At 45.8% G+C, this 16,031-nt stretch overlaps 1 protein-coding gene across 1 annotated transcript in view; it reads right to left on the reverse strand.

Annotated features, from left to right (window-relative positions):
- CNTNAP2 (contactin associated protein 2) overlaps window positions 1-16,031 on the reverse strand; it is a 1,332,959-nt gene that overhangs the window by 205,909 nt on the left and 1,111,019 nt on the right. Inside the window, exon 16 of the mRNA XM_054726631.1 lies at window positions 30-200. Within this exon, the coding sequence (XP_054582606.1) occupies window positions 30-200 (171 nt within the window). The remainder of the gene's footprint in view (window positions 1-29; window positions 201-16,031) is intronic.

Below are 16,031 nucleotides of genomic sequence, written 5' to 3' on the forward strand. Positions count from 1 at the left end.
ATAAGAGTTGATAAAGATCTTATACTCACATTTTAGCTCGAGTTTGATGAAATCCGTGTTCCCCAGATTTTCCAGAAATACTCCCTGTGGGATTAATGTTTTGAAGTAGAAAGAAATGTCAGCACTGGTTTCCCCCTGGAAAGTCGAGAAGTGCAGATAGGATGACGGGTTTGGGAAAGAGGCAGCATTCCAATAATTCCCTGTGGAAAGAAAAGAGAAACACATGGGCCATTGACACCATGATCTTTCCTTGAGTTTTAATAAATTTCCATGGGCAATCATCCTGTTTCCTCCCATCCTGTGGAACAACAAGCCCCACAGCATACCTCTGGCTTTCCAAAAGTTATCTGTGTGTATGTATATGCAATATTTTATTAAAGATTGAGAGTGGCCCTGTAGGGACTGTGGGGAGCAGATCCAATAGAGGTGAAATTGGGAGACACCCCTGGGGACACTGTGTGTGGTGGTGGGACAGTGTGGAGCTCCTGCATGTGTCTGGCCCCTTTGGTTGGTGCAGGAAGCACCTGGGCTGAGCCTAGTGGGTGAGAATGGGAGCAAGGTCTTTGGTGTTCTGCCCTTGCTGATCATCCACCTTTGTGAGGAATAACCAGTCAGCAGCCACTCAGAAATGGAACATGGGAGGATTACAACTGGGGGAGTACCTCTTACTCCCTGGGGACTACAGGTGACACTCTTACCTGTAGCGGGTGGGGAGTGTTGAGCTAAGCCCACTGATGGGCTCTTAATGAGCCTCTGCCCTTCAGCTCATGGAGAAGACATGACTGTCTTATTGCCTTGTAGTAGCCAGTGTCCCCATGAGAAAAGTAGCTCACAGGACAAAATAAAAATACCACACTGGATGAGTCACATTTCATTAGAACAGATGAACCGAGAATTGAAACTGAAACCAACAGCTCACTCTCAACTTCATCACCAGGGCAGAGATTCCCTTTGAATACATACAATTCTGAGTACATTTACTATCACAGCTAAAGTCTAAAGTACATGAGCGTGCTTTAAAACAGTTACTAAGGCCTTTAACTTTAATGCTAAACATATATTACAGTCACCAGATTAGGCCAAGATGGAGTCACTCATGCTAAGCCCATGTCAGCAAACCAAAGCTTAACTAAGTTTCTATGCTCAGCTCTCCCAGAAAAGGAAGACCTAGGTCAGTCAATTAGTACTTGTTCAGCACAAGTTATCTGACCCATTCCAAGTCTTCCCTTTGGTCCACATAAGGGAAGTAACCCTGCTCTAACCAATCAGAATATACCAGTATAACTTTTTTTTTGTTTCTGCTTACTGGGGCTATAAAAATCTCTGCCTTGTAAGCTCTTCAGAGCTCATTTCTATCTGCTAGAATGGATGCTGTCCAATCCATGAATTGCTGAATTAAATGCCTACTAGATCAGCAAATTGTCTGGGGAAAATTTTCTTTTAACACTTAAAATGTTGTTTTTTTTTTCAAAACTGAATTTTGCCATATCTTTCCTTCTAAGAATACAATGAATTAACTGAATTTAGTCTACTGGTTTTTATATACTACTAGAGGCCCTGTGCATGAAAACTCATGCACTGGAGGAGGGGTCCCTCAGCCCGGCCTGCCCCCTCTCACAGTCTGGGAGCCCTTAGGGGCAAGAGGCGACCTGGCGACCAGGGGAAGGTGATGCCCCCATCACACCTCTGCTTCTGCCACTGCCAGCAGCACAAGCCTTGGCCAGCCCTGGTTACCTGAGCCTCGGGCAGCCCTGGGAGGCTGGGCAGCCACTATCCGAGGCTTGCCTGTGCCTCGCGCCGGCCCTGGGTGGCTGGGGGGCTGAGGAGACTGGGGGACTCCGGATGCAAGTGCACGGATCGGCCGGACCCTCCTAGGGGTGTGCCCAGTTGTGCTGTGCACCTGCCACCCTGGCAGGGCTGAGGGGACTGGGTGCCACCATCTTGTGGCTATGGTCGCCACTATCTTTGAGAGTGTGCCAGTCAATTAGCATATTCCCTCCTTATTGGCTGTGGGTGCTGCCATCTTTGTGAGGGTGTGATGGTCAATTAGCATATTCCCTCTTTATTAGATAGGATACTATAGGCCCAGTGCACGGGATTTTTGCACTGGTGGGGGGCATCGCCTGTGGGATTGGCCTGTTGTGGGAGTGCCGCTCATCCCTCTCAGCCCAGCGGCGCTCCCATTGTGGGAGCGCACTGACCACCAGGGGGCAGCTCCTGCATTGAGCGTCTGCCCCTTGTGGTCAATGTGCGTCATAGCGACTGGTCAACCGGTTGTTCTGGTCGTCCTGCCATTTGGTCGCTGGGCTTTTATTATATAGGATTTTTCCTTTATTTTATGCAAATTATGCACAGATGCAATATTCAGTTCAAATACTATTCTTAAATAAAATTAACTTGGTGTTGGTACTGTTATGCTTAAGCTATAATTTTAAATTAAATATAGAATATTGTTAACTTATGAGATATTAAAATAACCTCTTATTTAATTAATGCTATTTGTTGTTGTTCTTAGAGACTTGTAGAATATAGCGACACCTAGATGAATGAATGGTAATATATTAACCTTTTGCACTCAGATGTCGAGTGTGACTCGACACGGTTGGCATCGGTAGCAGCTCTTTTTATACTCTTTGAATATATCAATAATTTGAAATATAAAAAAATTCAAATAAATAAGTTTGTATGAAAAGAAACTCCAGTTTTTTATTCTACTGCCGCGCTTTGTAAAATCTGGGGTATTTAAAAAATTAAATCCAGAGTAGAATAAAGGAATCAAGAAAAAAGAAAGGAAGTGCAAAGGGTTAATGATAATAAGTCAGTGTGAACTATGTTTACAAATGTCTGCAGTAAGGTAAAACCAGGGGTGGTGGTAGAGTCTATTGTTTAAAGTGTTGCCAAAATCTTCATGAAGGTTTAAGCTATATATTTTTAAACATAGCAATATCAAAGCTTTCAGTGGGAGAACAATAGACTAGTTTTCTCTTGAGGAGAATAATATTACTTGACATTGGTCAGTCTAATACCTGGGAAGAAAGAATCTTAATTTAACAATTTAAGTTGCTATCCTCTGGGATTAGAGTCCTCTTTCTGGCTTGAGATCTGGCTTAATATCTGGTCAGAGGAGTTCAGGCTCACCTTGACCAGCTGGCTGAAAATGAAGATCTCTTGAAATAAAACCTAAATCAACCTAGCAGTTGCAATCCAATCACCAGTCAGAGTTCTAGGAGGGAATGAAGCCACATGCCCGAGGCCAGCAGGATTCAGCTCATCTAATTGGGTCAGAACCTTTAACAACCTTAGGAGCCTGGGAGGATGTGTCTCCAGACATACGTCAGCCTGATGCAGGGCAATTCTGTCTCTTTAGGCAGTATCCCCAGGACATGAATGTAATCAACATTTTTCAAACTGCAATCCAATCTAGTGCATTCTATTTATTTTATTACTAGAGGCCCGGTGCATGAAATTTGTGCACGGGGGCGGGGGTGTCCCTCAGCCCAACCTGCACCCTCTCCAATCTGGGACCCCTTGGGGGATGTCTGACTGTCTGTTTAGGTCCGATCCCTAAACAGGCAGTCAGACATCCCTTTCACAATCCAGGACTGTTGGCTCCCAACTGCTTGCCTGCCTGCCTGATTGCCCCTAACCACTTCTGCCTGCCAGCCTGATCACCCCTGACCACTCCTCTGCCAACCTGATTGACGCCTAACTGTTCCCCTACCAGCCCAATAGTCCCCAACTGCCCTCCCCTGACAGCCCGGTCACCCCCAAATGCCCTCCCCTGCATATTCCCTCTTTATTAGATAGGGTTTTTTCTTTAACATATTGGATGGTGTACCTGCCGTGGTCTTGACAAACCAGTAAAAATGTAAACCCAAACTAAAAGTGTCATAAAATAAACTCGTTAAACAGGAATTTCATGAGACCTTGGGAAGGTGATATCATGTGGTTGTTTCTTCCTTTTTTCCTTCTCTTCCTTTTTCTTGATGTTTCAACTTTTGTCCTTTCTTTCTTTTCTCCTTTTATTCCTTTTCTCTCTCTAATCAGTCTGCTGGGGGCAAGGGAAATTCCAAGGCTATAGGTGTGTGTGGGAGGATCACTCCATGGGGGCGCAGGCCCTTTGGAGGCTGACACCCAAGGCTGCCCCAGGGAAGGGATAGCTATTGGGGGCACAGCTGCCTCCCAGGCCTATACCTTCCAGGCTGTGGATGGGAGCTCATCTCTGGGGCAGCGGGGGGGGGGGGGGGCATGCAAGGGGATAGGCAGTTGCGGGCGCCTTCCAGGCCCACAGCCCAGGCTGAGGCTAGGAGCAGATCGCTCCCAGCGGTGGGGGGTAGAGGGGTGAGGGCGATCGGGGGGAGAGGGCACGGCCGCTGGGAGCTGATCATGAAGGGGGTGCACGACCGCCTCCCAGGCCACTGCCCAGGTTGCCACTGGGACCTGATCGCTCCAGGGTGTGCGCTTATGGCTTATGGCCTGGGTCATGGCTGGGAGCTGATCACACCGGGGGTGCGCAGCCGCCTCCCAGGCCACTGCCTGGTCACAGCTGGGAGCTGATTGTACTGCGGGTGCACACCGCCTCCCAGGCCCATGGCCCAGGTTACAGCTGGGAGCTGATTATGCCAGGGGTGCATGGCCACCTCCCAGGCCTATGGCCTAGATCACTGCTGGGAGCGGATCTCACGGGGTAGGGGGTGGGGCGCCACCTTCCAGGCCAACAGCCGGATCAGGGCTGGGAGCTGATCACGCTGGGGGTGCGCGCCGCCTCCCAGGCCTACGGCCCAGATAGCGGCTGGGACCGGATCTCACAGGGCGGGCACTGCCTTCCAGGCCAACAGCCTGGGTCACGGCTGGGAGCTGATCGAGCCAGGGGTGCGCAGCCGCCTCCCAGGCCACTGCCCTGGTCACAGCTGGCAGCTGATTGCGCTGGGGGTGCGAAGGCGCCTCCCAGGCCAACAGCTGGGGCTTCATGCTGCCTGCTCTCAGCGGCAGCCCTCCCTGGGTCTGAGAGGACTGGGCGCCGCCATCTTGTGTTCATGGGCGCCGCCATTTTTGTCATGGAGTGATGGTTAATTTGCATATTACTCTTTTATTAGATAGGATTGACATTATTACAGATGTCCCCCATTTCCATTCCTTTGCTCCCTTCCACCCAGACTCCTGCCTTCCCCTCCTGCTGATCTTCACCACATTGTTGTCTATGTCCATGGGCTACGCATATACGTTCTTGGCTATGCTTTTCACTTCTTTAATCCCATGTGCCCCACCCACCTCCGCTCTGACATGTCAGTCTGTTCCATGCCTCTGGTTCTATTCTGTTGATCAGTTTATTTTGTTCATTAGAATCATTCTTATTTTCTAAGGTGGTGATGTGTTAACATGAGGGTAACTGTCTAAAGTGATTCTAGAAAACGGAAAGCGAGAAGTCAAACACATCAGAGGTCCAGCACTGGCTATTCAGACAGAAATATCCCCAGAAAGGAGAAGGACAGTTCGATCAGTTATTCTAGTTTGGCGAGATATCCTTACAGATGCTGATCCCATTTGTTTGAACTGTGTGCTCATTAAGCAATTTTGGGCAAATTTGGTTTCTTGAATGGACCTATTGGCAGGGAAAATACAACTTGTACAAATGGTGGTTCCCAGTTGTCTTTCTGGAAATGTCTGGATTATCCCATAGTATCATTGGAGCTGTCCCCATGGGCTGCCCCAGATCTCTGGACAAATTTACTCAGTCCAGATTCTTGCCCAGCGATGGTGAGGACTCTACGCTGACTGGTTATGTCAGAGTTGAGGTATCTACCCAGGAGGTGGTGAGGGAGAAACTTTAATTGCACTTACTTTAAAATCCTCATTCCTTAAAATATCTATGTTGGTTATACATTATGATATACACAACATATGATTACAGTAGTACATGAATATAATTTATTCTATTCATGCTTATGGGAATGTGGACTTAAAGGTTTTAATGAGCAGGGTACATACCCTGATGAATTTCTGTAAGGCCTGTACTGATGGGTCCGGGGCCAATCTCTGGGATTCTGGGTCATGACAAGATAACATGCATGCCTTTGCTGGTGCTCCTTGTACTTCACGATGCTAGGAGCTCACAGCATTGTTATTATTTGTTTATAATGCTTCCAATAGACTGCAAGCTCCTTGAAAGCTGGGAGCAAACCATTTCTTCTTCTTAACCTTTGGCCCCAGAACAAAGTAAGTACTCAATAAATAATTACTAAATCAGTGGGTAAGTGAATAGCTGTATCTCTCGATTATATTCAATTCCAGTCCACAGGAAAACTCCTCATGGGACAATATCTACTTTATAATAACTTGAGTATTGAAGGTTCTAAATAAATAGAAATCAAGGCTAATGCTGCTTTAGCACCCACTGGTCACTGGCTATGGCTTCCACTAGCACACCAGCATTTTCTGACCCATGACTTAATTTCTATGGATCCCTATAGAGCTCAATGAACAATGTCATGCATTTGCAAGACTGATGGCCTCATAACCTTAAGGTTATTACAACAGGTGAAATTCATACCTACAATCAAGGTCAGTGCTGTGGAAGGTAAAGTGACATTGGATGAGAATGCCAAGTGGGAAATAAAACAAGGATTTGTGCTGAAGCAGGAAGCAGGGATGGCCAGTGTGGACAGGCAGAAGGGGGCAAGGGTGGACATTTATGGGGAAAGGTGAAGCAGAGCTGAAATACATATCTGAGCCTGGAGGGACTAGTCAATACTAACAATGATGAGGCAGGTGGAAGAGGTCAGAAGCCCAGCCGAGGGTGGGACAACAGTTATCAGAGGATGGGCGAAATGGCTGGGGGGAGATTGATGGCCCTATAAGCTTGAACATGATTGGGGCATGTGAAAGCATTTTAAATATATTCTGGGCTCCTCTCCTGTGGGGAGAGGAACCAGGTGGTACCTCCAGCTGGTACAGGAGAACAGGGCTGGGGGAGCCAATTAGACATGACTGACACATCACTCAGACTTCAGTGAACCATCAGCAGAAAATGCAGCATCACCTCTTCATCCCAACCCTTCAATTGCCATTTTCTTTGATCTCACCCATAATTATTTGGTATGGGATTCTGACTTCAAAATTTCTAAGGATATTTTCTGATGAGCAGCAATTCACTGTAAGCCTAATTTTAATTTCTAACAAAGCATTGGACATACATAGTTTTCAAAGTCAAGTGGTGCTAGAAGGGATAGAGTAAAACGCAGTTCCTGCTTCACCTCTCCCCATCCCAAACCCAATTTAGCGAAAACTCTGTCTGCACCTTTAACTTTTTAAAGTATATCTCTATATGCCTAAAATATACCTGTGTAGATATTTATAAATTTATGCATCTTAGATAGTCTCTATTGGCATTCCTGAATGCAAGATGAGGACTGAGCATTTTTACAAGCCAACCTCCCTGCTCCCTCTCTCTGTATTCTTCCCAAACGGCCAAATGACAGCTTTTTTGGTTGTACTGAAATTCAATATATTCTAATTCTTGAATCTCCTGGAGTTCTGCAGTGTGCTTCTCAGCTGCCTGTCAACAGCCTGCACTTGCTGATTTTCTTGTACATTCACAAGGAGCAACAGAACACGAGGAGCACTGAGGTCCCCACTGAGGTGGTCATGTTGGCAAGGGCGGGGACCATGAGGATGTGCTGGTGGGAAGGTGGGAGGGGTGACAGCAGGTGAACTTATGGGGCTGCTCTGGCCTGTCTGTCACTTGGTGCAGATGCTGTGTAGTGGCCCACATGTAGGTTCCTGAGTCAGACCATCTGGCTTCATCATCCCTAACCCCTGGGCAACTTTGACCAGATATCTTGATCTTCCTGAATTTCAATTTCCTCCCTTGTACAATGGAATAACAATGGAAACTCTTATAGGGTGTTGAGAATCACAGGAGATGATAAAAAACACTTAGCAGAGTGCTGACACAAAATAAACGTCCAACACATGTTATTCATCACCCCTAAACTGATGGCTACAGTATCATGTACAGTCACTGCCTAAGGGCTTGGCCAAGGTGGGGAGAATGGGAAATGGGGTTCCTTTCCTTAACTAGGCAAATAGCTTCAACAAATCCTGGCTCCTCCCCAGCCCACTTTATTCAGAGGGCTAATTCTCTAAGGGGAAGCAGCAAGCTGGACTTAGCTCTCCTTATAGTTCTCACTTCTCCAGCTATCGGCTCTTCTCAGACCCATATCTACCTCTGCCCTTCTGTTCTGTTCTTTTCTGTTCTCACTCCTCTTCTCCCGCTGCCTGCCTTTCAGAACTGTGTGCTCCCTATCTCTTCATCTCCTTATTGACTTAGAGAAAACTCCATTCAGGACACACAAATGGGAATATCCTTGAACCCCGCAATGTACTATATGGTTTTGTAGAGTATCCATTAAATAAAAATATGATGAGAGAAAGAGTGAATGAGCAACTAAGGAAGTAGAGTGACCCAAACACTATCAATAACTGTGTCTGAACAAAGGTAGATCAGAGTGCTGACGGGCAGAGAGGAGTGTGCAGGTCTCACCTTGGTGTCAGGCCTCTGCTGTCTTTCCTTCCCCCTCAGAGGGGAGATAGGTAATTAGGAAAGTTGAAGAGGCAGTGGTTGGACCAGTTGGCATTTGGCTGAGTGGAGGAGATGGTCTGTGGGCTCTGCCAGCTGTGGTTTACTGAGGTGTGTGGCTGCAGGTGCTGTCTGGACGCCAGGAGGCTTGTCCATCCTCTCAGATTCAGCAATTCCCTGGAGCCACTGCATTAAGATGCTTACAAAGCTTCAACTTTAAGGGGCAAGCACTCTGCATTGTAAAAAAAATTATTAGGAGACTAGTTACTCTGAAAACTCTAGTGACCCACAGCTTAGAAATTTGAGTGTTCTTTGGGTTGTGCACGGAGTCTTTTGTTTTTTTTATTATGGCTGGGTGCAATTTACAACAATAAACTAGACATCTTTTTTGCATGCACATTTGAGTCTATTTGCAGAGGTGTCCTTACAGGGAGAAAAAAGTTACTCCCTTAATTAAACCACCTTGTACTTTCAGGGAAGGTAAAAGTTGCTTTGTTCAGCTCTCAGCCTCATTATATAGGGCAAATTAAAGTCAAAATGAAGGGGTGCATGTTAAAATGCCACTCCCTCGGCAGTTTCACCCTCTCCAGAAAGCCTTCTCCATTGCTACAGCCAAAGAGGGGCTGTTATACACTTGTGGGAGGAGTCAACGATATAACTGGGCAAGAATGGCGATAGAGTCCCAAGGAGAAAAAGAACACGATGGTGAAATCCTAAAGGTCACGATGCTCAGGACACTTGTTGCACAGCTGTGGGCTGCTTAATCGCCAGACCATGGGGGATGCGATAAAATGGCTTGTTCCTAATTAGTCATGAAAACCCCTATGTCGTATCTGCCAATGGTGCGTTTAAATTAGGGGTACTTAAGAGATAATTCTATTTCATTTTGAATGCTTGAAACAGTTATGCGTACTGGGATGCTTGGAGGTGTGGGGGCAGGTCTAAGTTTTCTTGTAAAGCTCTTCAGAGTCCCCACAATCGATTCCAACATTTCCTCAAACTTTCCTCATTTGGGGCTATTAGTTATGCCTATTTTATACTAGTCATCCTAAGTGTATTGGGGTTCAAAGCGAAAAGTTAATAACCAAAAGTAGTGAAATGAATAACTAGGTGTAGAATGGGAACATGTTGGCCTCTTGTTCTTGACTCAAATTTCTGTCTTGGGTCAATCCGAAAGGTTTCCATGTGACTTATTCCAAAGAATGAGGGAATAGCAAGCCGGAACCTTTCACACCTTGGTGAATAAAGGGCTGGGGGGAGAGCTGTCTGATTTAGCAAAACTAAAACTTTTCTGCATCTGGAGGTTGCAGGAAAAAAATTTATCATATCTAATATCCTAATATGTAAAAAGCTAGGGGCCATCACTATTGAAACAACTGGACGGACAACCGAACAGCAGGCTGTGTGGGGCAACCAGGCCGGCAGGGGGGTTAGTGTGGGACGATCAAACGACTGAACAGCAGGCTGCATGGGGAGACCAGGCTGGCAGCGGGGCAGTTGGGGGCGACCAGGCTGGCAGGGGGGCAGTAAGGGGCAACCAGGACGGCAGGGGGGGCAGTTAGGGGTGACCAGGCCAGCAGGGGGGGAAGTTGGGGGTGACCAGGCTGGCAGGGGGGGCAGTTGGGGGTGACCAGGCTGGGAGGGGGAGCAGTTAGGGGTGATCAGGCTGGCAGGCAGAGGTGGTTAGGTGTGATCAGGCTGGCACAGGGGGCAATTAGGGGCAATCAGGCAGGCAGGCTGGTGAACAGTTAGGAGTCAGCAGTTCTGGATTGTGAGAGGGATGTCCCAGATTAGAAAGGGTGCAGGCTGGGCTGAGGGGACCCCCCTCCCGTGCACGAATTTTGTGCACCAGGCTGCTAGTAATTATTATATGCAAGTTGAAATTAAAAATATTTAATAAGTTGTGTAGTACACAGAAGTCACCACGGGAGGGCGACTCGGGATTGTCCAGGGTTTAAAAGCTTGTGTGTCTGTCCAGGGATATATCTGCTTTTCTTAATTTTCCTGGGCCATTTCACCCACATTCATGGTTTTAACTACTAGTCACAGGTCAATAATTCCAAAATTTATGCATATAGTTAGATCTCTACTATGACTTTAAGATTAGGATATGCATTTCTTACTGGACAGCTTACCCTTGTCCTACAAGTACCTTCCTTAAACACTATGACTGAAAGTGAACGCATTTTTTTCCACATTAACTATACCTGCAATATACTCTACATCAGAGCTGTTCCCACTTTGCCACTCAAGCCAGAAACATGAGAGTCATTCCTGGGCATCCAACCCAGCTCCAAGGCCTGATAACCATCCTCTGACACATTCTGCCTTACACCCCTCCTCTTCATTCCTCCTGCTGCTGGGCTCAGGCCACCCTCTCCCACCTGGATGCACATGAACTCCAGTGTTGTTTATCATAAATTCAGCCTTTAAAAAGCCAACAGAGAAATCTCTCTAAAATGCACAACTGGCTATTTTACTCCCATGAGTAAAACCGCTGATGGTTCTAAAAGCCCGCAGAACACACTGCAAGCCCTCTGTATAACCACGGTCCTAGCCTGTACTCGTGGTGGTCAAGGATAGCTCTGAGGGTGGCCAGCCCCAAGCATATCACTCTGTCTTTACTGTGTCTCCTGTTGGTATCTACTTCCTCGTATCATTTTCTCTCCACATCTTCGTAATTCAGGTCTAATACCATTAAGTTCCCCTTTTACTGTCTGCCCTGTTGTCATGCAGAATGGTCACAGCAGAAGTGGAACTGACGGTGATGCATCTGGCCACACTCTGCCGCTGTGCAGCGGAGGGGTGCTGTAATGTGAGATGGACCTTAGGCCCTCACATATTGATAGTCTACAAAATCCCAGAGCCCCACCTCCACAAAAAAACAGATTTTATATCAAATCCATTAGGTAAGTACAATGTGGAAAAAGCCTCCCATTTTGGCAGAAGGGTGGACGGGAAAATTGCAAACTGCTCTACACAGCGGAATAATGGATTGATATGATCCGTACAATTATGTTACACGAACCAAAGTTTCCTTTTTGTGCTCTTTTCATTATAGGAAATAAAAAGATTCCTTTATCCTAGTCATAGATACTGTCATTTTCCTACCGAAAACTACCAAGGTCCCCATGTCTCCAGGGGTGAGATCAGTAAAGCATCATGCAAAGAGGAGATGAGCAAGTGGATGTTGGCTTTTAAAACCTGTTTCTTTATTTGTAAATTGGAAACATAGTTCCTTTGTCCACAGGGTGGTTGCGAGAATGCAAAGCAGAATTATGAAATATGAAAGAGCCGTGAAAAGGCAAACCATTTTCTTTATACCTGTATTTACGAATAATAATAGAAAATAACAGACTTTGTGTATAGGGGTGAGGTGGTTGCTCTGACTTATACAGAACATGTTGGAGTTTCCTAACGGCTCATAAATCCTCGAGAAGGGAACAGTCGGGAGAAGGCCTGACATCACATTCCATTCAGTGGCTAAGTGAACATAATTTCTAATATAAAAATAGCAAATCCATGCCTAAACAAATGTTCAGATTTTAAAGATGAAAAGAGGCCACGATCCTATGTTCCAGTTGCAGTTCTCTGCTGGTACACAGACCCTGAGTCTGGCTGTGGTCACCCTGGGATAAGGATCATGAAATGGAATTCCAGTCAATCACAGGGGACACCCACGGGTCTGAGGTTATGTAAGACTAGCCGGGGTTTTCTAACTTTGTGTTACATAATGAAAACAAATGGTAAGGTGGGTGCAGTGGCATCCGATAGGTTGAACTGGAGCAGTTTTGATTGTCAAGAAATCTGGGAGTTTGTATAAGGGCAGGATAGACTGTGTGAGGGTGACGAGTGGCTGAAATGCCTCAAGAGTGAGTAGTGTTTTCGCAGAAAGACACTGCTGAGTGTGCGGGGATCCAGAGGGCACACACGAACCGAACAGCTCTCCAGGTCTGCCAGGGCCACAGCATAAAGGATTTTCACTGAATGAAGAGCCTGCTGCAACTCCACATAGCGGACCTCCCTCCACATTTATTGATCAGAACGTAGCACAAAGGAACATGCCCAGATAATGAAATACTGATTAAGGCTACCTGATGGTTGCACTTACATTTTTCCACAACAAGATCCCAAGTTGTGAACTAGAGGCTGTGGTGTCTCAGCCTTGCTCTTGTGGTTACTGGGAGCCATGGGAAAACTGCCTGTCCAAAGCCGAGCTGCTTGGGAATCTCCATATGCTAAGGAGTGAATTTAGATTATAATAAGAAGTGCACGTTAACGTTTTAACTGCCATGGCGGGGTGCTGCTAGTCATGCTAATTTGAACCTGAGGAGATGGTGGCAAAGTCTGGGTTTTGGAAGCAATTACTCCATCAGTCTGGTAGCCTCCAGAGTACAACAGCTCTGAAACACGGCACCATCTGACCTTTCCTCAGTCCAGGGCTCGGGAGAAAAAACAGACTTTCCAATCTAGATCCGAACGGATGCCGATGGAACCAATCTCACAGTTCACCTCTGCAAAGCTTATGGGAAGTTTGTGGGATTTATTGTTTCAAGAACTGAAGGACATTTACCTACCGATGCAGGGGAATAAATTTCAAGTACATTTAGTATTGGAGAACAGTCGCTTTAGTGCCTATTTCAATCCACTTGATTTTCTCCTTAATCTTCTTCCATCCTCCACCTCGACTGGAACACCACACACACACACACACACACACACACACACACACACACACACGCCTTTTTAGTTTGAGGCTTGAGTGGTTTGTAAAACTTTAAAGAGTTTTCAATAGCAAAAGTATGGAAGCAACCACAATTAGAAAACTAGTGTGGGATATTCAGAAAAATAAAATACAATGTGGCATAAGCAGTGAAATAGACCTAGGCAAATTCTCAACTGTATATTGTAAAGGGCAAGCAATTTTTAGAATAAAATGTATATTGTAGCTCCATTTTGTTAAAAGGTATATGCACCCTGATACATATACAGGCAGTCCTTGGGTTCCGTCGGACTCGACGTATGTCGTTTTGTGGTTATGTTGCCATCTCCCATCTATATATATAAAGAGGTAATATGCTAATTGGTCCTAATGGTGTCCCAGTCATGCTCAGTAAACAGGCTGCACAAGCACAGGAGCTGGTGGGCGGGGACAGGGGCGGAGACTTCCACCCTGAGCGGAGGTGCACGCAGGCCTGCCCAGCGCTAATATCACACTGCCTCAGAGGTGGAGGCTGCTCCCAACAGAGCCACACACAGGCAGGAGCTGATGGGTGGGGACACAGACAGGAGGCCTGGCTGAGCCGCCACAGCACAGCTTGAGCAGGTCTGGAGCGAACACAGAGAGGGGGGCCTGCCCGAGCTGCCGCGGTGCAGCTTGAGCAGGCCTGGAGCCAACACAGACATTTTTTCGTGGTGAAGGGACTGGAATCCGTGTTCATGAAAACCCCTTGGTGGTTGTGGTGGCCGGCAGTGGCAGCAGTAGCAGGGTGATGGGGATGGTGCCTTCTCCTGACCAGCCCGGTTGTAGAGGTGTCAGTAGGACATTCCCTAAGGGCTCCCAGACTGTGAGAGGGGGCAGGCTGGGCTGAGTGCATGAATTTCATGCACCGGGCCCCTAGTTTATTTATATATATTAAAAAAGTTCTGTCATTTCAACTTATGTACATATGTGCTTTATGTTTTTTATTATTTATTTACCACAGTAAAGGTCAGGAATTGTTATCTTTCTTTTAAATTTTTTTTACTGTTTCACTTCATTACTGCTGTGTATGTGCTCCATGTGAGTAACATAGGTGCTTATGTAGGTGGGTTCCGACTTATGGCGAAAATCGCGTTAAGTTGTGCCATAGGAACGGATCTCCGATGTAACCTGAGGACCTACTGTATGTGCATATACACACACACACATATAATACACACATACACACATGTGTGTTTGTGAAAGAGTACAGAAAGGAGAGAATAAGGAGAAGCAGAGACAAGAGTCTTAGATGCCTGGAAGGAAGGAGTCCTTGGGAAGATGAGGAGGTGTGCACGTTAATGGGACCAGGACAGATGCCTGGGCACAGGGCAGAGTGAAGATGATTTAAAAGTGCTCTGTGCCTGAACTTACATGACCTTTACAAGTCATGTAAGATACAAGTAAAGGTTAGATTTCCCCCCATTATTTTGGTTATTGGACTATGTTTTTTTAAAAGAATGCCTGTGTCAGCACTATGTAGATGAATTAGAGGAAGCCTCAGCTTTTGCTTTTGGACTCTAAGCCTCTGGGCCTCACCCTTAACCCACACAGTAGCTGCAGTAGGAAGAAGGGACATTGTTCCTCATGCTGAGAAAGAATAAGGCTCCTGAGACTGTACCATTCCCATGTACAGCTTCGATGCCACAGAGACATTTCTGAACTATAAACTACCAGTGCCTAACCAACTCGCTAAACTATGCTGCTGTAAAGCTTTCTTCTTATAATGAATTCTCCTGGTCATAAGCAAACTTTTCTTCATCAATACTTATTCCATTAAGATTCTGGACTTCATAAAGTTATTAGTACTTATTAATAATTAACTTCACAGGTTTATTAATAGCTATTCATAGCAGCTAAAACCTATCAAACTATGTTCCAAGCAATGTTTAATATAAGCATGATCTCAATTATTGAACCTTCACAACATCTTTTGAAGTACTAGTATTACTTCCCTTTTTCATATGAGGAAACCGAGGCACAGAAAGTTTAATGTGAGTTTCATTTTAAACCAAGGTCTCATAGCTTCAATACAAATGCTCTTTCCATAAAAAATGCTGCCATTTAAAAAAATAAATCATTTCCTTTCTACTCCCCCACAGCCCTCACCTCTTCTTGTAAATAAGACCCTCCGAAAATTCCTAAGAGATTTTATGCTGGTCTTTCCTGACCTCTCAAAGGAGTCTGAAGATGCTATTGTAGGCCTGTCCTCAGATTTCGGCTGAAGGAGACTAAGGGGAGATTCTCCTGTATTGCTCAGGTACCTGGGGTAGGTTGGGGAGGGGAAGATGACCACATTTTGCTTCCTGCCTCTACTGAGAACCTACTCTATATCATGCCCAGCCCCAGACTTCATGGGAGAGCTAGCACCTCAGAATTTTGTCTCTGCTTCTGATATCATCCTGGTCCACTCTCTCCCTTGCTCATTAGGCTCCAGCCACACAAGTCCTCTTTCAAAATGCCAAGCTTATTTCAATCTCAGGACCTATTTTTTCTTCCTAAAATGCTTTCCAAATATCTCTGCAGCATTGACTTCTCATCTTTCAGAAGCCAGTCACTCTTCAAATCCAATGCCATCTTCTCAAAGAAATGGGAAATCCATACTGAAGTCACCCTCGCCATTCCCTGTGGATTTCATTTTTTATATTCATATTTCACTACCTGAAATATCCATTTAGATGTCAGGTTTATGAGATGTCAGGTTTACTTATT

Source organism: Eptesicus fuscus, chromosome 14 (assembly GCF_027574615.1).
Source record: "Eptesicus fuscus isolate TK198812 chromosome 14, DD_ASM_mEF_20220401, whole genome shotgun sequence".
Taxonomy (NCBI): domain Eukaryota; kingdom Metazoa; phylum Chordata; class Mammalia; order Chiroptera; family Vespertilionidae; genus Eptesicus; species Eptesicus fuscus.